Raw genomic sequence first — 23,726 nt, 5'->3', positions numbered from 1 at the left:
AGAAGTATTTTTATAGTTTGTAACTTAGTTTATTTTATTCTCACGGTAATGTATTTTAGGTTTTTTTTTGAACATATGATTGTAAAGCGCTATTGATCAGCAAATGTAAATACGCCCTATATAAATTGGTAAATTATTATTATTTATTATTATTATGAACGCCACATGAACAACATAGTCTACACATTATATCAGCATCACTCCACAATGTTCAAAATAAACGAAAAATAAAGCACATGAATCGTATTACAGTTTTTACTGCTTTAAGTGATCATGTATTTTGAAACCAATAGATTAAAGGCACCCTGAAACAAAACTGACTTGAATTTCCCGCAATTTTTTTTTGTGCTGTAAGCCATTTACTATAGGACATTACAATAGGTTTTACACTAAGTACCGACCAAAAAAATTCCCTATTGCTAGGAAGTGCAAGATTATATGTAGCGGCATCAGAGGCTGCAAAATTTTGAAAAATTTCCCTACTTGTCCCACACTGTGCGTACAATGAGGATTTATTTAGATGACGAAATAACCTGAAGTCTTGAACCTGTTTTAGAGCCTGGGCATGCATATTTCAAGGCGAAGATGATACAGAAGATTGCGGTTTTTGTGCTTGTCGTGGCGTTCCTATTTTATCGCCTACAGGTTTACTTCACTCTCCGGCAAGAAAAAAACGATTTACATTTATTCCTTAAGGAAAACGCTCTTCTGGATTATGAAGCTAGATTGCACAAGTTTGGTAAGTTTGTAGGTTTATGTACCAGCTAGCTATGGTTGCGGTAATTTAAGTCATATTCTTTTGTTAGAGTGATTGCGATATGAAGCTTTTCCGCGACAATAAAATTGTGGGATTTCGCGGCTGAGTAAGCTTATTTTGTTAATTATTAAACTAGCTGGGATTTTCAAACGGCAGTGAGGATTCAAAGCTTTTACTTTCGATCTTCACGCCAATTTTATAAAGGACTTCATTTGTGAAAATATTACTTTCACTGCGTTGTGTTGAATTACTGTAAGCTTACATTTGAATTAATTCTTATTTATTCAAGTGATTCATTTGCATGTTGTGTCATGCCCCCTTAAAAGAAATTAAAATAATGAGTCATCATCATCTAACTATGAGTAAAGTAAGTGTTGAAAATCATGTTTGGTGTGCCATGAGAGTGAAGCCATGTTCCAGAGTGAGGTATTGGTACACGTAATTGCATTTGACATAGAAAGAACGCACTCCTTATGCAGATTGAAGTCGAGATTGTATGGGACAACGTTGATTGAGTGAATGGATCTTGGGACATGGATCCTGCATCTCCCGCAGATTTTGCAGGGGCGGATGACATCACCAACAACTTGGCAAAAGAGAGAGAGCCTGGGATTGAGATCATCGAATGCACACCTTGATCTTTGATTATTACTAGTAGATAGCAATCTCATACCCAGAATCCTCAAGCTCTTTGGTCAGCAGTTGGTTGCCAGGAGACACTCTGGAGAATTCGGAAATATTTAAATTTTTTGATTGGCTGCCCCGCAGCAGCTTCCATTGCTTTACCACAGAAATCCTGGGGTAATAAAATTCCAGTACTCCAGAGCATCTCCTGGCGACAAACCGCTGGAGTGTATACAATATGCGAGCCGGCGAGGCGTGCGAGGCATGAACAACCCCCAACATAAATGCTAACCGTTAAGCTAACCGGGGAGCTATTTAAGCTAACTGAAGTGTTTTTTAGGCTAACCTGAGTGCCTCCCATACCTCGCTGGCTCACAGATTGTGCATCCCCAACTGCCAGCTTAAGAGCCTGAGGACTCTGGGTACAAGATTGAATAGATACTGAGGCTATTTGCCTCACCAACAGGCTCTTTTAGGGCATCTCCCTAGAGTTTTAAGTTTGTGTGCACACTTACGATTCGAGCTTCAGTAAATATATAGAGGAGTATTCTCTGCTTACACCTGGAGGATGGAGAGAGGAGCGTGGAGGGGTACTCAGTTTATTGCAATAAAGAACAGACTGTGCCTCCTAATACTGAAGTATTTTTGCACAGTTTCTGACTATGCGGGAAAAGCAGATCTTAGTATGGGCTACTGGAATCCAGAAAGAAAATTGGGGTAACGGGGCATTTTTAATTAAGCAACAATTATTCTAAAAAAATGCAAAGCAATGTATGCCATTTGTTTCCAAATTGAAGCTTTCTTGTCTCTGAAAAATACATGGTTATCCCCAGTTTTCTTTTTGGATACCAAGAGCACTTGCCAAGTTCTGTTTTCTCCGCCACACAAAAACATCCCTGTATTAGTAGGCACCACCCTTAAAAACCCAAGTATCTCGAGATGCGCATAATGTATGTGCAGTAACAATAGTAGTAGGTACTGTCCTTAAGTTGCATATGGAGAGGCTCCACCTTACCAACATTTAACAACTTTACGGATAAGGTATCCCTCTCACATACAGAAAAAAAACTTCTATCACTTTTTTACACTTCAAAGATAAACCCGGAGAAGAGGTTTAATTTTGAGTATTGTTTTCTGGCAACAAATGTAATCATTGCATTTTAATTTCTACCAGGATTTTCTGCTCATTTTTTGCTGTACCCTTCTAATACTTGGATTTAATTGCCACCCTTTAAATTAAAATACTAAAATTTTAAATTTTGCTAGCCTTTTGCGTGATGTAAGGTTTCAGGTTACTGTATAACTTCCCCATATAGCGCATCATTTTGAATACATGTAGGGAAAAGGAGTAGGTCTAGCCTGTGATAGCCAGGGATAATGTGTTATCTGTATGCTGAAATGTGATAGTAAAGCTGATTCCCAGTATTATTTGACAACTTCTCACTACACCCATGGCTTGGCAATACTGTATTAATATTGATTTCTTAAAGGAGAAATTGCATGCTGATTGGATATATTTTTTATTTTCAGGTATTCTTTCCAAGGCCAAGTTTTCAAGTCTTGATGCTCAAAGGTTTCTCACCAAACATGGCTCATTTTGGGGATTCTTCACATTCAACTCTGAAAAGGAAAGACTAGAACTGGCCTCGCTAAAAGCCAAACATGAAATCCAGTTGTTATTCTGGCTACAGCAGTTGTGTCTGGATGCTAAATATTATAACCAGCTTTTATCACAAGGAATAAACAGTGTGGAAAGTTTAACTGATAATCTGAACACTTTTAAGCTGCAACAGATCTTTGATGACGAAGATTTTGCTAAGTTACAGGAGGCAATCAAAGTGCAGGATAGTCAATCTTTTGAGGACTCTCTTCCTTTTAGGAGTGTGGTTGCTGTGTTTTCTTTCTCTTGGTGGAGTATTAAATTTGTTGGTGAGTTTTGTTTTCTCACAGGATATCAGTTTGTGATCAAATACTTTAATCTTATCGAAGGCCAGTTCTCATAATTAATTGTGCAATTCCAGAAAATATCCATACGCCCCCCATGGAAGGTTTTTTGTTTTGCACCCTCCTTCCCCCACCCCCTGGAAATTCCAGTTTAGCTTCACACTTTGCTTCTAAAATTTTGGCTTTTAAGGCCCCCCTCCCCACCTTCCATGGGGTGGGTATGGAGTTTTTCTGGAACTGCACAATTATAATTTTTTTATGGTCATAGGTGGCCATCAGTGATCACTGCCATGATCATAAAAACTGAGCAATCGTCAGAAATCTTATGAAAACCAGGCCACACATTACATCTATGGGGCATCCAATCAACTAATTAACTTATAAACTAATTCATTTGATTTTTAGTGATTAAACTTTGGCAATCAGCTAGAGTTAATTTACACTGGATGCTTCATTTCATGAAATTAGTAGATTTGTATTTCTGTAGGCTAGTTTCCAGATTTTAGCTTTGAAAAATGTGGCCTTTATTTTCTCGTATTTTCTGATCCACATGCCACAATATAAATTAAACCTTTTTCATTGGTGATTGTCATATTTTACGATTGTAATATTTTTATACCATAACTTTATATGTTAATTGAATAATATTCCTCCCCTGTTCCAGGTAAGATGATTTTGTTGATAGCAAGCCTTACATTGAGCATGACATGTCTCTGTGCTGGGATTTATCGTATCAAGACCAAGAGCCGGCAGAACCAGTCTTCATTCTTCCGTTACATGCTTGGCTTAACACTAGAGCCTAAATTTACATCTGTGATGTGGGAATGGATAGATCCTCATGTTGTGGGGGAATCAATGTCATTCTTTCTCAAGGTATTTCATACACATGTTAATTAGCTTGCAACTTTAATGAAGCTATCAATGTTAAGATCGGGTGGGATTGGGGGCGGGGGGATGGGAGGGCAGTTTAATGGGGCATTCAATCTCTTTTCATTTCCACCCTTAGGCATTTGACCTGTGCCTGTTGAATTTATGATCAGTAGGATCAGTATGAACTGGGGACAGAAATATTGTTTTGATGCTACATTACATTTGAAGGGCCGAGAGCATAACCGACCTAAAGCATCTCAGATCACTTTTCTTGTTTTAGTTCAGATTCACTGGAGTTTTTGCATGTGGCTTTGAATTCCTTCAGGAAACATTGCTCCAATGTTTTATCCGATGCTTTGCACTTCGTTTGCAATAAAAACCCATGATTATGAGCAAGATTCCGCATTTATCACAAAATGAAGCGCAAAGAAGCAGATAAAACATTGGAGCAATGTTTCCTGAAGAAATTCAAGGCCACATGCAAAACTCCAATGAATTTGAGCTAGGTCAGTTATGCTCTGAGACCTTCATTTGATAGTATTTTTATTATCTTTAGTATTATGAAAGTTTAGAATTGGAAATAAACATCCAATATGGACATCACTTGTCAATGACACATTTTTCAGCCAGCGGAAGGAGGTTTTGATTCAAAAATTCTTGCAGAAAATCAAATTCCCTAACAATAGTTTGATTTAATCTGCAGTTTTACAGGATGAATTTTACTCCTTATCCAATATCACCTGATGACAGTGTCCTCATTGAAATCATACACAACAACACGTTTGTTGTGTCCTCGCGTGAGTATGGTGGCCAAAGATGGGGAGATGGAAATGTAATGAAAGTTTCCTTTACTGTGAGAGAGGCTGGTATGTACAAAATTTCTGTGCTTGCACGAGGAACACCAATCAAAGGAAGCCCCTTCATAAAAACGTTTAAACCAGGTAAGATGAATTAATTTTGATCAAAGTGTTTTGACCATAAAATAAAATCTCCCCTCTTCCTCTTTTAAGGTTGCCATATACCTTTAGAGGTGTCTCGCATCCTAGCCTGCAGAGCAGGCATATTTAATTTTTAGGGGATGCGATAAAGGATACGAATACTCTATGCCGCCATCTTGGATGATAAAGCTGACAGAGGGTTGGGGCGAGGCCAAAAAGGATTCCGAGGGAGAGGACGACGGGTTAGAAAAAGAGGAGGGGGAGAGGAGGGGAAAAATACGCCTGCCCGCAAACATTGTTTGTTTGCAGAACCCGTCCACGGGATGGACGGGAACTCTGATTTTTTTCCCTCACTGCCACGCCCCTCACCCGCCCCTCCTCCACTAGTCCCTCTACGCATGCAAAATGGCGGCCTTCTAACGCGTGTTTGAATGCACCCAAAAACCCCTGCTCTGCAGGCTACTCGCATCCATGCGATGTAGCACATCTGGTTTAAATTGTAGTTACCTATATAGTGAACCCCTATATCAAATTAAAGCTTATGGAGCTGGCTATCAAACTGTACCAGGAATTGTGAAATAAAATGAATTGTCGAATTTTTCAAGACCTCTAAATGCTAGCATTCAAATCACCTTTTGAAAGCCACATTAGTCAAAGCAAATTTTGTTTTTCGCTAATTTAATTTCCCTACTCAGTTTCCAGACCCAAACCGCTAAAAAAACATGTCTGCATTTTGCCATATTCAATTTCAGTGAAGGGTTACAGAACGTTTCAAAAAAGGATTAAGAAAAATGTGGAGTGATTGTACAAAAATTGCTCTTGGAGAAGAAATATTTCGAAAGAAAAAATTTGTGGAAACATTGTTTATATGTTAAACTAGCTACTGTCCAAATTTGAAGGCAAACGAACAAATTCCCTTTGAATTTTAGCTCTATAAAGTGTCCCCTTCATGAACTCTTTGAATGATTTTTTGCTTTCATTTCTATATTTGATTATTTATTCTTATTATTTTGTACAGATCTCCATTTAAACCAGCTACGCTGAACTGGAATTTCTGTTTAAATAATGTATATAAATAAATAAATAAATAAATTTGAGAAAACAGTGCTAAAAATTCAACAATTCACTTTTTTTCAAAATTCTTGGTATATAGTTTAAAGTACTACTATGACGAAATTCGCGTCTTTCAAATCTAAACCATTTTAAAACAAAAACAAGTAGTCTTTACGAGAAGAAGAATGCTGTTTACTATTTTCAAATATCTCTTTTTGTTCAAGAGATATTCAAGTTTTTAAAATACGCAAATTAGCCAAGTGAAGACGTCATAATATCAACCGAATTTTAATCAAATATTCTGAAAAAAGATATCTCAGCCAATTTGTATCAGAAATGCTTGATTCTTTGCAGTGACATTGTTCTAGGTGCGCTCCACAATATGAGCTTGTCAGTTTTGTTACTATGGCAACATACTGGGTTCCAGTCCTCCCTGATACTTAAGGCTTTGCTGGCCACTGTTGGTGTCCTGTTTTGATATTTGCCAATGGTGCCTCATCTGCATGATCCAGCAAGCGTATAAATATGTTAGGTCGAGTTTGTGGCCTTGTTAAATGTTTTTCAAGCTGAAAATCACTAAAATATTGAAATCAGGTTGGAGAGGACTGGAAAAGAGTGAGTTGCCATGGGAACCGAATTTTTTATAGCTGTAGGTGTATTTCCTTTAGAACTATTAGCCTTCCAGGTTTCAATGGTCTCTGCTGTAAATTGACTGAGATAACTCTATTTATATACTTGATGTTATATTGAGTTGATAGTATGACGTCATCAGTCCTCTCATTTACATATTTTACACATTTTTCAAAGTTAAATATCTCCGGAACCAATGCAGATATTTAGAAACTGTTAACAGCATTTTTAATCTTTCCTAGTATTCTATGTGATAAACCTTAAAATTCAAGAGGTAAAAATTGGATCACAGTAGCACTTTAATAGCCAGCTCTATAAGCTTTAATTTGATATAGGGGTTTAGGACGTGACACACTCCTAAAGGTATATGGTAACCTTAAGTCCTATATCAACTTGCATATTGTTGTGAGTAGTTCTTTAATAATTCATGAAGGGCAAAGAGCTGCAGGACAACAAATATGTTTTTTGATAGCTGAGTATGCCAAGAGCCAAGGCTCCTGTGCATGCACCTATAAAAAGAAGTGTGTTACATAATACAAACTATAACACATATTCCTCTCACCAGCATGTTCGACATACCTTCCTGTGGTTCTAGTTTGGAGAAATATTTGCTTAAACATCAAGACATTTTATCTTTGATAATCATTTTCTTTTTTTTTGTGACATGTATACTGACCTGAGGTAGTTGATACCACAATGCCAAAAATATTGACCATATTTCGTGCCAAAATGATCAAAATCTATAATAGCTTTTGGATCCAACCACACATAAAGCTCAACTATCTAATTTTATTCAATATTAATGTTATACCTGCCAACTCTCATGCATTATGCATGAGTCTCACACCTGGAGACTAGGGACATCGATCTCACGCATCAAGGACAATATCTCACACCTGACTCACAAATCCCAATGAGTTGTTCTAAAAATCTTCATTTCATTTCAGATTTGTTATGTATTAGTTCTTTGCTCCTTATCACGACCGCAAAAGTTTTCAAATGTCTACAATCCGTTTGAATCGTAAGTGTTCAAAGGTCGTCAGTCAGAATATTGCGGACATTTTCGGCAACGTTGGGAAGTCTTCGGAAAATCGTCGGAAATCTTCGGAAGTGGGTCTGACGTTTTCGGAAATCCTGGTCATGACGAGACAAAATTCTCACACATTTGACTCAGAAAAAGTTGGCAGGTATATGATATTGCTTACTATATCAATATGATGGGGTATGCCACCTACACAAAGGGGATACAAATGCTGGAATGATTAGGTTTGTTCGTAACTCATACCAATGCTTTGCTTGACTTGGTTACGTCTTGTATACAATGAAATCAGTCAAGCATTGTTATTTCCTTTGTGTAGGTTGCATCTATTTTCTAGAAAAGTAATGAGCTATTTCTTGTTTATAATAAGCATTTTGCTAAAAACATAATCCCGCAACTAAAAGTCTTGTATGACAACCAGTCTCTGCAGTGCCAAAATAGGCCTTATTTGGAGCAGTAATATTTTGATCTTAAACACAGACCTGCACTATAAAAGGAGCCTTGGCCTGGCCAAGCTGCCAGTCATTTCATTGTAGACATTGAGCTGTGAACATCGCAGAATCCGTGCGGCAAGATACAATAGAATAAATTTGAAATTCGTATGCGTATTTACCTCATGAACAAAGCTTGAGATTTGCTAATTTGTTTTTGCGGCTCAATTACAATATATTTTGTTCAAAATATTCTTTTAACAGCTTAGGTCATTTTTTTAAGACACTTTTGGCTTTATTGAAATACTGATTCCGCAACGTGTACTTCCTACTTGCTCACCATGTCTGCCATACCTAGTGACAAAGTGGGAGGAGCTATCCCTTTTATAGTGCGGGTCCCTGTTTAAGACAAAAAAGACAGATACGCCTTTCTTTCTCAAAACCCCTTCATTTTGTCTTTTGGTTAAATGTAGGTGCTGTTGATCCATCAAAGTGCAGCATTCTAGAGGGTGGATCACTCCTGGAAGTTCAACAGGGTATTTATACACCACTCACAGTAGAGGCACGGGACAAGTTTGGGAATACCTGTCCACTCTCAGTCCAAGATGTTCATTCATACAGTGTAGAAGTGACTGAGGTACAGACTGAAAAAATAATGTTCTCCCTACATCTATACCTCTGTTTTATTATAACTAAATATGTGTTCCACTGTTTTACAATGTACTAGCCTTATAAATGAAGGGTTGAGAGCATAAAAGACCCAAATGACTCTTTGTCGCTTTTTGTTGTCTTAGCCCAGATTCACTGGAGTTTTTGCATGTGGCCTTGAATTCCTTCAGGAAACATAAAAATGGAAATCTTGCCAGTAATCATCATAGGTTCTTTATTGCAAACAACACGTGAAAATTTTGTATGATTGTAAATTATGTATCAAACACAAGGAATAGTGTTTCATCCGATTTTGCAACACTTGAAGTTGGTTGAAAAAAAACTCGGCTGCTCCTGGTTTTTTCAACCATTTACTTCTCAGTGTCTGGAAAACGTTTATTTAACACTCTTTCAAGTGTTTTTTATACTGCTTCACAAACCTTTAATAATTCTTGGAGAAATTCAAAGCAAAAGTTCACCAAATTTTATGATTGTGTTATATTATTAAGACCACATTTTCATGGTAGTGATTTTCTTTGTTTTCTCTTTGTGAATTATTAATACGTTTGAGAAGTGGCAGCAACTACAAGTCACTGTCAGTGATAATAAACAAGTTAAACAGGGTCTCCTAGCCCTAAACTCCATCCTAAAAGAAAGCTAATTCAGGCCTAGGGTACATGTACATTAACCCTCTTGGAAGAAGGAGAAGAAGATACTTTTATTTAAAACAGGGTAATTCCTTCAGTAGTATTTATTATAAAAACAAAATTACTGTTATCTACGGAAGCCCTAATTACAAATTATGTTAAAAATTCTAGAAATACTAAAAAGATCACACACATCAAAATGATGGAATTATAAAACTATTTAAAAATCTACAAAACTACAAATTTTGATTAAAAACCATGCCGTCATGATGGGAAAATGCCTTTTTTGTTCACTCTAATTTAACTCTCGGTAGTCTAATGTGGTTGCTCTGTCTTAGTAGTCCTTTCGATGCAATCCTTATTAAGATTAAAATAATTTATAAAAAATTGCGGGCAAATGTTCTTCAGTACTTTCTTAACTAAGGCTAGAACATGTTTCTCTCGTCTATTAGATAACTTTTTTTTGGTTATATACTGACCAGTTCAACAGTGACCTGTATTTGTCACATTATGTGGAGTGTGACCTGTAAGCAAGACCTCTCCGCTTGAGAAGGACAGTAGACCCATTTTTGAGTTTTCTGCCCCCCATCCGGTTTTTCTTCATCTGCAGTGATTCCAGGCAGAAGAAATGAAGTTATCTTTATTCACAAAGTGTCAGCAGATGGGAAATGTGTGTCTTTCATGTTGTAAACAATTTACCACCTCTTTGTCAAGTCCAGACATCCCTGTAATAAATTATGATTGTTTGTTGTCTTGTTTCTCAAAGTATTACTATCCATTATGATGACAGATTGGAAGCAATGAAAAGACAGACCCTGAGCTAGTGATTTTTCCAGATGTAGATGAAAAAAACAATGTTCTCCATATCAAGCTGGACTCTGAAGGTTGTTTCAATGCTGTGGTTAGGTACACTGGTGTGCCACTCAGCCAAGGACAGCTTGCTGTCATTTCTCTTAACGGTAAGTATTGTTCAAGTTTTTTCCTTTTCCTTTTGACTGCGCCTTTCAATAACATGCCAACTATGAAGTTCAAGATTCAACCAACCGTTAGCTTTTCACCGCCATGCAGTACATTCAATTCTCACCATGTGGACATCTCGCTATTAGTACGGACACCCCTATAATATGGACAGCAGCTATATCCCTGGCAATAATAAATTACAGACGTTTGACTGAAATAAATTCCTGTTATTAGGGACTCTTGCTATTAAGGACACTAACTTGTGGTACCGAGGGTGTCCGCAATAAAGGGCGTTAACTGTATGTCAGTAGTCAGTATGTGTTACTGAAAGGTGCAGTAAAGCTTTGTGCTTAAAGTAGTAACCAAACATGACATTCCCACCTTCCTTCTCCCCCACCCCCTCCCCCAAAGAGCAGAACAAATTCCACCAATTAGGTGAACTACACATTGTAAACAAAATAGAGGAAGGGGTGATTTCAGCTTGTTGAACAATGATATTATGTAAACTTGTGGTTATTGAGCATCCAGCTTTACACATTTTACACATCATGATCAGCCTTAACAAAAAAAAGCCAGTTGATGGACAATGGAAACCTGCTTTGTTTTCCATTCTTGGATGAACTGGCTTTCACAAAAATTTCTTGGATAGATTGGCAGCATTTTAATCCCCTCCTTGGCTGTGACCCAACCCATTTTTCTGTGGCCTCTTGATATATTGTTTGTGTCTTTCTTAACCCTTTTAGTTGTAACAGTGATCAGCATCAAATTTCTCCTTGTAATATCAATGCTTATTCAGGTGAATTTTCCTGATATTTTCAAAACTTCTCTCCAGTACTTTTATAAGAAAAGTATTGGGACAACATAGGATAATTGGATAAAGGGTTAGAAGCCTGTTACGCAGACCATAACTCAAAACATTAAGTGTACTAACTTATATCATTGGTGCCCTGCACACAAAAATCTCCTATTTTTCTGATGCAAGAGGGAAACAGGAGATGTCTGCTTACTGGTTAACTAAATATATTGGTTGTGTTTTAATATCTTATTTTATCATGAAAGCTAAAGAAGCTGAAAACGTTAACAAGAACATAAAGAAACAATGCTGGAATGTTTGGTATGAGGCTTACCTTCTGACAAGTGATGAATCATTGCCGACCACGAGCCCCACTGCAAGTACCCCAGCCACACCCAGCCCATCACCAAGGACCACAAGAGCACCCTACAGTTTTGATAATGCCTCTGTAGCATTAAACAGTTTGAAAAAGTCTCGGAAAGTTTACTGCTACATTTCCAAAAAGGTAATTTTTGCGTGTTGATCATTAAAAGTAGTCAGGAACAATAAATATGCCTGTAGATTATCATTTGAAAAGTATTTACTCTAGAATTATTATCTTATACTGTGCTTAATACTTGTTTTGGTAAGTTGTGTCCCTATAGCCATTGTGCTTTTCTTTTACCAGCAATTATCAATAAAAGAATTCTATATGAAGATCATTCCTCACAGATTGTATGGATTTCGCGTCAGACCTACAACAAAGGTGTGTTATTTTGTTTTAGAACTTGATGTAGCTTTCTCTTGTCTGATTATCGCATGGTCTGAGGCCATGGACTCTCACTTATTCCTCAGGGAAAAAGAGAAACTAGCCTTACACTTAAGTGAATCAAGCCAAGTGTTCCTTGCTGGGGTTGTGTTGCTTGTTACGTTTGCTACTGCGCATATATTCTCCACATGTTGGGATGGGATGCTAGTCCATCACAGAACACCCAGCATGATGTAACTAGGGGTATTACCCCCCCCCCCCCCCCCTGGATGGACTGCTAGTCCATCACAGGACACCCAGCATGGTGTGACTAGGGGTATTACCCCTCCCCCCTGGATGGGATGCTAGTCCATCGCAGGACACCCAGCATGAACTACAAACAACCTAATGACAAGATCACTACAGTGATCAGTGTTCAGTGTAGTCAGGGACTGTAGAAATGGCCAAATCTGAAATGATTTAATGACATTTGAAAGTTTGATATATTTGAGTTTGAAGTATTAAGGACTTAAGGTTGAACTGTAATACAAATTAGGCTGGCATTATCAGATGTTTCATTTCAGTTTATAGCAAATAACTGAAAGTTTCTTCTAATCTTCCTTCCCTCAGATTATTTTGCACCCTCCTGATGACAACTTAGAACACCCAACCTTTACTGTGGATGATGGCTCCCAGCCGCCAGTCACTATCATGTGTAAAGAAAGAAACGTATTGGTGGCTACATTCTCAAGACTCTTACTCACAAAAATAGGTCAGTGATCAACAGGGATTGATGTTGATGAGAACCAGCTAGCAGCGACTTTCACTGTCTCAAAGACATCTTATCACCAGCTGAACTTTCAACAGATCACAAAATTGATCCTTGCGGCTAAAAGAGCCAGCTGGGTTTATAAATGAGGCTACTGATGTTTTTCTTAGCTATATCCCTGTATCAATGTGCAATTTTTACTTGCAATGTAGGTAATGATCATGTGAAGAGCATTCAGGGGCTGACAGTTTATTTACAATATCCAGGCCCCAGTTGTTCAAAGGCTGGATAACTTTATCCGCCGGATAAGGCTCAGGGCCTAAAATATACTTCAGGTTAAACGTTGGCCAAAGTTTTCGTACACTTCCAAACTTAACTGTGGCTAGAGTGTGCATATACTGCAATTTTTGCACAGATTGAAACTGTTGGATGGTGACTTATCCACAGGATAAAGTTATCTGGCCTTTGAACAACTGGAGCCTGGTTAAGAAATAGTAATCCGTTACAGCCCTCCCCCCCCCCCCCCCCACCATCTCCATCAACCTTGCAAGATATAGGCACTCTCCTTTTTGTCCTTATTTTCAAGCCTGGTTCCTATTCCATATATGTGGGGCATAGTATAATGGTTCGCATACATTCTGTGTATGTGGATGCCACAGCATCATAGTGTTTTAGCATTTCATTACCTAATAATGGATTGTATTATTGTTAAAGGCTATTGGGCTATTGATTTTCCTTTTCCTTTTTCTTCTTCTTAGGTGGATCAGAAAGTTTTAATGACAAACGGGACTTCTTTTATCGTGAACTACTGGCATACCATGGTCGAAAAACAGGAGAAGTTAATTTGAGAATTGATCGCCAAAAGCTTTTGGAGAGTGTAAGTTCAATTTTTGTCCCTGTTACAATAATTCGTAAATTCACCTGTCAGGAACTGACTGAAACATTAAGGGAACTGGTCAAAACAAGTCTGTTCGAAGAGGACCGACCTTGTCTGGGGTAGGGAGGTTATCAAAGACACCACCTATCTCTTGAACATTACCTACAAACTTTCATTGGCTTTCAAATTTGAGTTGACACAGAAATATTCAGCTAGCAAGAGACAGCATTGCTACATAAACAAGAAAGTGAGGTTTGAATCTCACTGTCATTTTTTACTGCTGGATAGAGCGGTGGCTATGCAATAAAGACACCATCTTTTGAGGTTGAGGAAGGGGGGGGGGGGGGGGGGGTGCAGGCAGAGGCCACCATCTATTTTGGGGTTTGGTGGTTCCTGTTCGAGTAGAGTAGTTTTGACCGCTTCCCTAAGAGGCTGTTTGTACTCAACGAAGGTGTCCGTAATATTTTACCAATCCAGGAATGACCATTTACTGATTACATAAAAATAGAAAGTCCCCCTGGAAAGGAAACTTGGTAAGGTGGGTTGGTATCAATACAGTTATTCGATGCCATTGATTAAAATCGATACTTGCAAGAAGCATTGGCGATACCTTTCGATACTGCTCACGTGACTACTTCGAACAAGAAGGAGGGTATATTCTACACTGTATTCCACGAAAGTTTATATTTCAAATAAGGCGTAATTTGTATAATCCCATACATTTTACTGTTTCCTTGTACAAATCGATAATTTGTTCTTCTTATTTATGTCCTGTTGATACAGTACAGATTTCTTACATTTTTCTATTTGTTTTGCAGTCGTACCAAGCCACCATCAAAACACTGTATTCCAGCGACTGGTTGCGACTTTTTAAAATAACCTTCAAAGACGAATTAGGTTTGTGATGTTAGATTTTACAAAATATACGTGAATGGAGTGGTAACCTGTAGGCAGGCCATGGGAATTTTCTTCTTAGAAAGCGGAAATGCTTGCCAGGAAGGCTTGGTTTATCGAGACATAATCAAGGCCAGCAAGTTTGCATGTTAGAAGTAATGTAATTTGTACAGTTTGGATACTTTTAACAGAACATACATAAACTGATGTGTATTTTTTTAGATATAAGTATTCATCCGTTATGGTGTATTATGTTTTCAGGTGTTGACTGGGGTGGTTTGCAGCGGGAGTGGTTTGAGTTGCTATGCAAGGCATTGTTTGCTCATGAAAATGGCTTCTTTACTCGCTTCAATGCAGATAATCCCCAAGCTCTGGTGAGTGGAGAATAGTTTTACTTGATTTGTTTTTCTTGATTAGTTGATCTCAGTCAGTATGAAAAATGTTACGAGCTTTCGTCTTGTTATGAGCTAAAACTGAAATATGTTTTTTTGTAAATTTGTCACATTCCAAGCTCGAAGCAAAAACTTGCAACGTTTGCCATCTGCCAAGCTTGACCTATGCAATTTACGGAACGTCGCACCAATCCGGAGCCAAGCGCGGGAAAACGCGAACCTGAAGCCAAGCGCGGGAAAATGAGAACCTGAAGCCAAGCGCGGGAAAATGCGAATCTGAAGCCAAGCGCGGGAAAATGAGAACCTGAAGCCAAGCGCGGGAAAATGAAAAACTGAAGCCAAGCGCGGGAAAATGCGAATCTAAAGCCAAGCGCGGGAAAATGCGAACCTGAAGCCAAGCGTGGGAAAATGCGAACCTGAAGCCAAGCGCGGGAAAATGCAAACATGAAGCCAAGCGCGGGAAAATGCGAATCTGAAGCCAAGCGCGGGAAAATGCGAACCTGAAGCCAAGCGCGGAAAGAGTCACGTAAGCCAAGCCACGATTGGTTTTGTATTTGGGGGTTGTTCCTGATTGGTTTGTTTGTAGCACGTGGTGTTGTAAATCAGAAAAACAAACTAAAATGCTGCACTGCAGTGCACTGCACTAAAACCAACATCTGAAACAGCATTTTGACAAAACAGTAGACCCAGTTTAACTAGGGGTTGTATTTCACGACGCAGGTTCATCCGAATCCTAAAAGACCCGCTGGGATGAAGTTGAAGTTTTACGAGTTTGCGGGTCGCATTGTTGGAAAGTGTTTGTACGAGTCCGCTCTTGGTCCAACCCGAAGGTTAAACGTGAAAGCTCGATTCAGCAGATCATTTCTGGCTCAACTCCTTGGTCTTCGCGTGTGCTACAGGGTAAGGTCTATGAACTGCCTTCGTCGATACCTTTTTCGCTGTCTCTTGTGGAATAAAGATGTTCAGCCACTGAGTATAATTGGATTGTTGTTTGTGTATTTCCCGTTCTAGTAGCTTGCCTGTCAGTCTTTTAGTCTGCGCAGGCAAAATTATGAAGACTGTTAGTACCGACAAATTACTCCTCGGTAGCTTATACCCGTGAAGGATGAATACACTCTGGGTTTTTTTTTATATATATAATAACGTCTAATTTTGGAGCTGATGCTGAACGGTCTCATATTTTTTTGGGATTTGAGGCTGAAAACGTTCTTAAGATGTTACACTTTATGTATTTTAGTAAATCAATGTGGACGTGACCAGGAAACCTATCAAAGTGATTGACAAACCGAGATGTGTGTCACCATTGTTAATGTTAAAGTGTTTTGGTTAATTTACATTTGTTACCTTTGATTTGATATACAGATTAGCAAAATATTAAAAACGTTCTTAATAGACTCTCAGCCTGAGGAATGTTCTTAATATGTTCTTAAAATTTTGGTTAATCTCAGCCTCGACGTTATTATAAAAATGGTTCTTATAAAAAAAACAGAGTGTAAATGAATTTGAATATATGAAACATATATTTGAACTGCGGGTGAAAGTGCGAGGATCTTTCTTCTAGTTAATCTTTTTATTTGTAACATGGTTAATAGTATTTTGAGAGCGATGATAAGGACCTTTATCGCAGCAAGATCAAGTATATCGAAGAGACGGACCCAGAGGACCTGGGACTAGTGTTCGCAGAGGAGGAATACGATCAGCAGGGGCGCTTAGAAAAGGTAGGAAAACGTTCCTTTGAGTGCGCGTAGAGGGGTTTGGCGGGCATGCCCATGATTTCATCTTTTTTTCTCCATTGTCAAACGTCAATCTCCTTATAAAAAGCATTTTCCATGAAGCGGTTTGGGTCAGTTAATTTTATCTGGGAATGGGACAGTTTTACGCCTTATGTCGAAGGAATCTTTATTTATCTTTATTTATGCCAAACTTCAATTTCTTGTTTTCTGTTGTTTACTAGTATTGAAGATAGATTTTCGGTATTTTGGCTTTGGAAAGATAAATTTACTCGTAGCAATGAAACATTTTTGAGCCGCGTTTTCAGGTATAATAGAGCATCAACATCTCGCTAGCTTGACAGATGTCAAAGACCGGCTGTAATTTGTTTCTGTTTTTTCTATTTTTTATTTTCAGTTGGTAGAATTGAAGCCAGGTGGTTCTCAGATTCCAGTGACAGAATCAAACAAGAAGGAATACCTGGACCTGTTGGCACAGTATCGTCTGGCGTCCTCTGTCAAGCAGGAGATTGAAGCTTTTGCAAAAGGTACAGCTATCGTTTGTTTTTTTTTTTCTTTGGAAATAAATCAAATATCAAGAAATTCTCCGTATCTTACGGAGGCACAATTCTGTGGAATCTCTTACCGATTGGATGCCAAATGGCGAACAATGTAAACAGCTTCTCTAAGATGATCAATAATCTTACCTCGGTCAAAGACATTGACTTTGCGAATATATACTGCAGAAGATGACTCGAATACCCATCAGTATGAGTTTTTATTTGGATAATATCAATTATTAGGTAAATTATTAGCTGTAAATTTTCATTTAAACTAGATTAGACCTTACCAAGAGAGAATGCCTCTCTTGACCTTACATTGTAAATTTTTGAGTCTTATTTTGTAATTATTCTTTATTTATCTATTTACACACGACCCCACAAGCTGCAAAGCTTAAATACTTATCATGTTTAAATAAAGGTTACTTACTTACTTACTTACTTACTTACCTACCTACCTGCCTACCTACCTACCTACCTACCTACCTACCTACCTACCTACCTACCTACCTACCTACCTACCTACCTACCTACCTACCTACCTACCTACCTACCTACCTACCTACCCAAGGATTTCGATTTCAAGTCTGCTGCTCTAATTATGCGACCACGATGCCTCATCAAAGTTACCCGAGGATCACATTTTTTCTTTATCCGTTCATTTGCACAGGCGACAATTACCCACTTTTGTCGCAGTCGCTGCAATTTTTCTCATGCAAGACTGGACCCGCAGATCGGGCGTGTTTTTAGTGCGATCTCGTTGTACGTTTTCTAAGAAATACTGCAGATTTGCCTTATGTTTCAAACATGTTCGAAAATCCCGCAAAATCGCGGCGCTAAATCGAGCTGAAATGGCCGCTAGTTTACAAATGCGATTTAAAACTGCAACTTGAGTGCGACAAAAATCGCATTTGTAAACGGATCTTTAGACTTTCTTGCCTTAACAGTCAATTATTAGATTTTAACTTACTTAATATAGTTAGGAGTGCAAATTGGAGGCTTCTATAAGTTCAAGAAATTATGCCGCTTCCTATTTCTATTTTTTTTTTTAATTTGATGCCACAATTACAACGTTGAGTGTTTTATCTGGCAATAAACTGACAAAAAACAATTACTCAACAAAACGTTTTATTTGTTCTAGGTTTAAATGAAATGGTTCCAGACAGTCTTCTAAGCGTCTTTGATGAGTACGAGTTAGAGGTATGTGTGTCGATTAATAGGAGCGGCTTTCAAGTTCAGAAACAGAAAGGAAAATCTACCCTCGTGTGTTTACGTTCTCCACAAAACCTTGAATTTGGTCATTTCTCGTTGTTGTTTTGTAGAGGATGACAATGAAATGTACCAAAGTGTATAATGCTCGTGCAGTGTTTTGCTAATTAAGGACGGTGCCTACTATTGTTACTGCGCATACGTTCTGCGTCTCTCGAGATGCTCGGGTTTCCTGTGGGTGGTGCTCACTAATACAGGAATATTTTTGCGCGGTTTAAAACTATGCGGAGAAAACAGAACTTAGTAAATGCTCTTGGTATCCAAAAAGGAAATTGGGGGTAACCATGCATTTTTCAGCAATAATAAAGCATCAATATGGAACAAAACGCCATACTTGGCTTTGTATTTTTGCGCTTTTTAGAAATATTGTTGCTTAATTATCTCTGAAAAATGCGCGGTTACCCCTAATTTTCTTGGATTCCAATGACCCTTGCTAAGATCTGCTTTTCCCGCATAGTCATAAACCGCACAAAAATACTTCTGTATTAGTAGGCACCGTTCTTTAAAGTATTGCTTTCTGACGTTCTCGCTGGCGTCGTCGTAGTCGCTGCTTCCTATATAGTTATATTCCGGTAGCTCCAAAACCACCGTCATGAAGTATTTTTCTGTAATCATAATGCAGCCAATTGAACATACCCTTAAACTTCACATCAAACAGTAAATCAATCAACCTTGCTGATTTAAATAAGCCAAATGGTCAGCCTTTAGAAGACGGTACTGTTTAATCAAAGTTTTCTTTTTGTTGAGTTTTCTGTTAGTTTATTTGTAAATGTCTGTTGTACGCTGTGGAGGCATAAGTTCTATATTCATCTCTTTGCTGTTGTTTGTTTGCAGTTGTTGATGTGTGGAACGGGGAACATTAGTGTATCAGATTTTAGACAACATCACAGCGTTATAGATAGCAGAAGATCATTTACAAAGGTAAGGTAAAAGTTTGTGAACAAGCGTAAGAAAAATAAATTACTTTATTTAAGTGTCAATATATTTAGCGCGGAGCACTATATGGGACGCATTTTCGGATCGAATTGGAATTTGGAAATGTCGGTTGTGAGGCGAAAACCATAGTACCCGGAGAAAAACCTATTGGAGCGCGAGAACTAGCAACAAACTCAACCCACATATGACACCGAGTCCGGGAATCGAACCCGGGCCATATTGGTGGGAGGCAAGTGCTCTCACCACTGCGTCATTCCTGCACCCTTCCCCCCCCCCCCCCCCCACGCCAAAGGCATTATAGGGGCATTGTTGTAATGTGTGTTGTGCTGAGCGCGTGGGACTTTAGATCGAAAGTCGGTATTTCAAGCCTGGATCTCAAACGTCGTGATTCTTCCTCAGGCGAAAAACTTCACTCCACACTGATTCTCTCCACTCTGTTTGTATAAACGGTTACCGGCAACGAAACGCTAAGGGTTGACCCAGCGATGAACTAGCGTCCCGTCCTTGGTGGAGTAGTAATACGTACCAATTATCTCACGGGCTCGCGTTGGGCATAATCATCTCATATCCAACAATCGTGGGTGGAACATTTGTTTTATTAAAAACGATCAACAAATATTGCGAGATCTTGTTGATTTTGATTAACAAGAACAACCAGAAGAGAATTTAATGGTCGCTATTTCTTGGGTATGGTATAATGGCTCACATACCATGGCCGCTAAGCCAATCAAATCCCTGGAATTGCATTTTACAATGATCCAGTTTTTAATTATCAAATTTATGCGGTCAATTCATTTACATTTCGTCGTCTGTAGTAAACATCAACAAGCCCTGCCCTCTGTTTATCATTTAGACTCTCGACTGGTTTTGGACAATAGTAACAAGTTTCACCCAAGAGGAACTGGCGCGGCTGGTTCAATTCATTACCGGCTCCTCTCAGCTCCCTCCTGGGGGATTTGCCGAGCTCTCGCCCCAGATACAGATCTCTACAGCTCCAACTACAGATGCACTTCCCACGGCGCACACATGGTAAGCACAGTCAGTACAGTATTGACGTCTTTTGATACAAGGATTGGGGAGGTAGATGGGGAGGGGGGAGGGGGTTAACCCAGGGCTAACTGAAATTCCTCTTCAGGACCCAAAGCTCTTGAGGTTCTCAAGACCAGCAAAAGGGAGGTACACAAGTCTGAACTGAGCGAGAGTGGAGGAATGAATGTTTGGTTTATCAACAGAGTTGATTACTTAAGTTAAATTGGCCACCGTAAAGAGATTCGAGTGCTGAGGTTTCGAGCGTTAGCCCTTCGTCAGAGCGAATTCCAGGGTGAAGGGGACCTTTCAGTTGTGCGGAAGCCCACAGTACCTTAGTTAGAAAAGCTTTAATGGTGAGTAGTTGAGGCTAACTGTTTTTCTGCCAGATACTACAGCCCTCTTTGCAATTGGTTGGAAATCTTCGACATGCTAAGAACTGATAACGATTTTACTGGAATCAGTGCTCAGATCATGCGTAGCCCAACAAGAAAAACACCAAAGTGTTCTCTCTCACATTTGACGCTGATAATCCTTATTATGAAATAATAAGGATAAGTATTTTGGCGTTATATTCATTTTCGCCTGCCAAATTTTGTGGGTGGATTGATAGTTAAACAGATGTAACTTTAAGTAACTTTACTTCACAGATTGCTGTGCGTAAATAATATTTGTTTTCTTCTTTTCCTGTTGTCTCCGTTTATTTCATCTACCACCCACCAGGTGGTAGACCACCATAGCTGCTCTAATAACTGCGGATTTGCAAGTGTTTTTTGCACCAGTTTTGTTGAAATAAAATTCTGCCTTTTTGCTTTTGCAGTTTTAACCAGCTCTGTCTGCCTTCCTACTCATCGTTCAAGGCAATGCAGAAGAAACTTTTGCTCGCAATAAACGAGGGCAGCGAGGGATTTGGCATGGCGTGAGGAAATAACTCAACATAGTCAGCGCGCGTTTACTGAAGCAATGTTCTCCCGGGAGAGTGGCTAAGCACAGTAAACGGTGGCCCCAGCACAGTGTTTTGCGGAAGGCTGTAAAGGCGTGATCGTGGGAGTAAGCCTCAAACAGAGAGCTTCGCGTTTTGATTGGACCTTGTAATCCCCTGAATAATCGACCTGCAGTTTCTCTTTACAATGTAACGGCATTGTCAAGCAGATATGCGATGAAAATAACAAATTCCATCTTTGTCTTTTCACTTTTGAAGTGAATTGAAGTGAACTGAGCAGAGCGTCGTCTTGATGCACCGTCAATATACTGTTTTAGTTTTTTCTGATATGTTGCCAGGAGTCCAAACATGCCGCAAATGACAGTGTTGAATTCATTAACGAGTAATTCTATTTTCATTCGTAACATTCGTGGGTCAAAGATTTGAGTTGAAGGGTTTTTATGTGCTTTTGAGTTGCGTACATTCGTCAATCGTTAAAGCTTTATCAAAATCGCCATGGTTATTCAAAGTGCATGTTTGAAGTAATATGTCAAAAACGAGGGCGAGTGCTTTATCACGGGTTCCAAATACTGAGAAACAGATGAAAGCACGAGGCCGCAGGCCGAGTGCTTTCATCTGTTTCGAGGTATTTGGAAGTAATATGTCAAAAACGAGGGCGAGTGCTTTATCACGGGTTCCAAATACTGAGAAACAGATGAAAGCACGAGGCCGCAGGCCGAGTGCTTTCATCTGTTTCGAGGTATTTGGAACCCGTGATAAAGCACGAAGCCCGAGTTTTTGACATGTCTTCTCAAATGAAACAATAAGAAATTAATCTCATTAAAATGCAAATGTTTGATCTCAGATGAAAAACATGTTTCATCTCAGATGAAAACCTGGTGGTGTTTCATCTGGTGTTTCATTGGGGTATCAAGATTCATCCACCTGACCGAAATGGAGGTCATTTATTGGCTTTTGACTGCATGAATTATTAACGAGTTTGAGAACCCGTGATAAAGCACGAAGCCCGAGTTTTTGACATGTCTTCTCAAATGAAACAATAAGAAATTAATCTCATTAAAATGCAAATGTTTGATCTCAGATGAAAAACATGTTTCATCTCAGATGAAAACCTGGTGGTGTTTCATCTGGTGTTTCATTGGGGTATCAAGATTCATCCACCTGACCGAAATGGAGGTCATTTATTGGCTTTTGACTGCATGAATTATTAATGAGTTTGAGAATAAAAAATAACATCTATTTCTCTCTTTTTTTTTTGCATTTCCGCAAATCTGGCGGAAACAAATACAAAAGGGTATATTCTCAAAACTTACATCAAAAGAAACGGTTACCAGAAGTAAAGAGAATGAATATTTTGAACTTTTCTCTGAAGGGCGAACGACCCCGCGTTTTTACTTCGGTGGTATGAGAGCCCGTGGGCCTTTTTGGAAAGACTATGAGTGTATAGTCCCCATAGTTGGTGTGTCTCAAAGGGTAGAAATTTTTTAATTGAAACGATAGTAGCGGTTTTCAGTTGACTGTCGAAAGTAATTTCGCGTTTGCTTTGTTTTTCTTTCACTGCGCTCTGTGATTGGCTAGCAGTCCTCGCTCCACTTTCTCAACCAATGAAAAACCAAAGCCAAAACCAATCGTGCCTCGCTCGCAGGCGTTTTCCCGCGCTTTGTGCCGGTTACATGTATTTGCTTCGAATTTTGATTGCAACCTCGTTCCCAGGGTCTCTCTTCTTCCCGCCCCAGCGAGACCCTGGGTGAAGCTGGTCACGTGGCACCCAAAATCTGGGTGCTTGACACAATTAGCCGTTAGGGAGGGGTAGTAAAGTATGCAGTTGAAACCGACAGACGATGGGGGACGCTTGAGTCAAAACCTAAACAGGCATGGTGATTAGAACAGAATGATATCGCTGGCTTTGCGCCTTTTAACAGAGCTCCAATTGGGGTGAAATGGGAAAGAAGGTTAATTTTGGAACACCAAGAATTTTCGGCAATAGAATGTAAGCAGGCGAAGTGCTCAGAAATACCAACGGACTGAAGCAAGCCGCGTGTGAATATAATTCAAAGGTACTTTTCATCTTAGTTTATACCCTATGTCCTTGACTTTAAGACGTAGTTAAACGAAAAATATTGAGCTCAGAGCGCTGATTGTGATCGAAAACAATGTATTTATTCACAGGAAATCGGTGACCAAATATATATTCAATATTTTGCTTCGCGAATTACATGTAAGCTTAAATAAACAGAATACTGAACAAGAAGAATGTATATTTTCTTGAGTGATGAATTATTAATAATGC

At 38.9% G+C, this 23,726-nt stretch overlaps 1 protein-coding gene across 1 annotated transcript; it reads left to right on the top strand.

Annotated features, from left to right (window-relative positions):
- The first annotated feature begins 409 nt into the window (after positions 1 to 409).
- LOC146473326 (apoptosis-resistant E3 ubiquitin protein ligase 1-like) lies at positions 410 to 23,064 on the top strand. The gene is made up of 20 exons (XM_085118540.1): positions 410 to 739; positions 2,912 to 3,310; positions 3,990 to 4,198; positions 4,899 to 5,136; positions 8,760 to 8,923; positions 10,372 to 10,540; positions 11,601 to 11,839; positions 12,002 to 12,079; positions 12,692 to 12,833; positions 13,589 to 13,707; positions 14,526 to 14,604; positions 14,863 to 14,975; positions 15,714 to 15,893; positions 16,586 to 16,711; positions 17,121 to 17,250; positions 18,404 to 18,462; positions 19,366 to 19,452; positions 20,321 to 20,496; positions 21,314 to 21,950; positions 22,652 to 23,064. The coding sequence occupies exons 1-19, from the start codon at positions 586 to 588 to the stop codon at positions 21,414 to 21,416; spliced, it is 2,964 nt and encodes a 987-aa protein (XP_084974666.1). The 5' UTR covers positions 410 to 585; the 3' UTR covers positions 21,417 to 21,950; positions 22,652 to 23,064.
- The last annotated feature ends 662 nt before the right edge of the window (positions 23,065 to 23,726 follow it).

This window comes from Pavona decussata, unplaced genomic scaffold (assembly GCF_977016875.1).
Source record: "Pavona decussata unplaced genomic scaffold, jaPavDecu1.1 SCAFFOLD_94, whole genome shotgun sequence".
Taxonomy (NCBI): domain Eukaryota; kingdom Metazoa; phylum Cnidaria; class Anthozoa; order Scleractinia; family Agariciidae; genus Pavona; species Pavona decussata.
The sequence above is the reverse complement of the archived record's forward strand: the minus strand, read 5'-3'. Positions and strand labels throughout refer to the sequence as shown.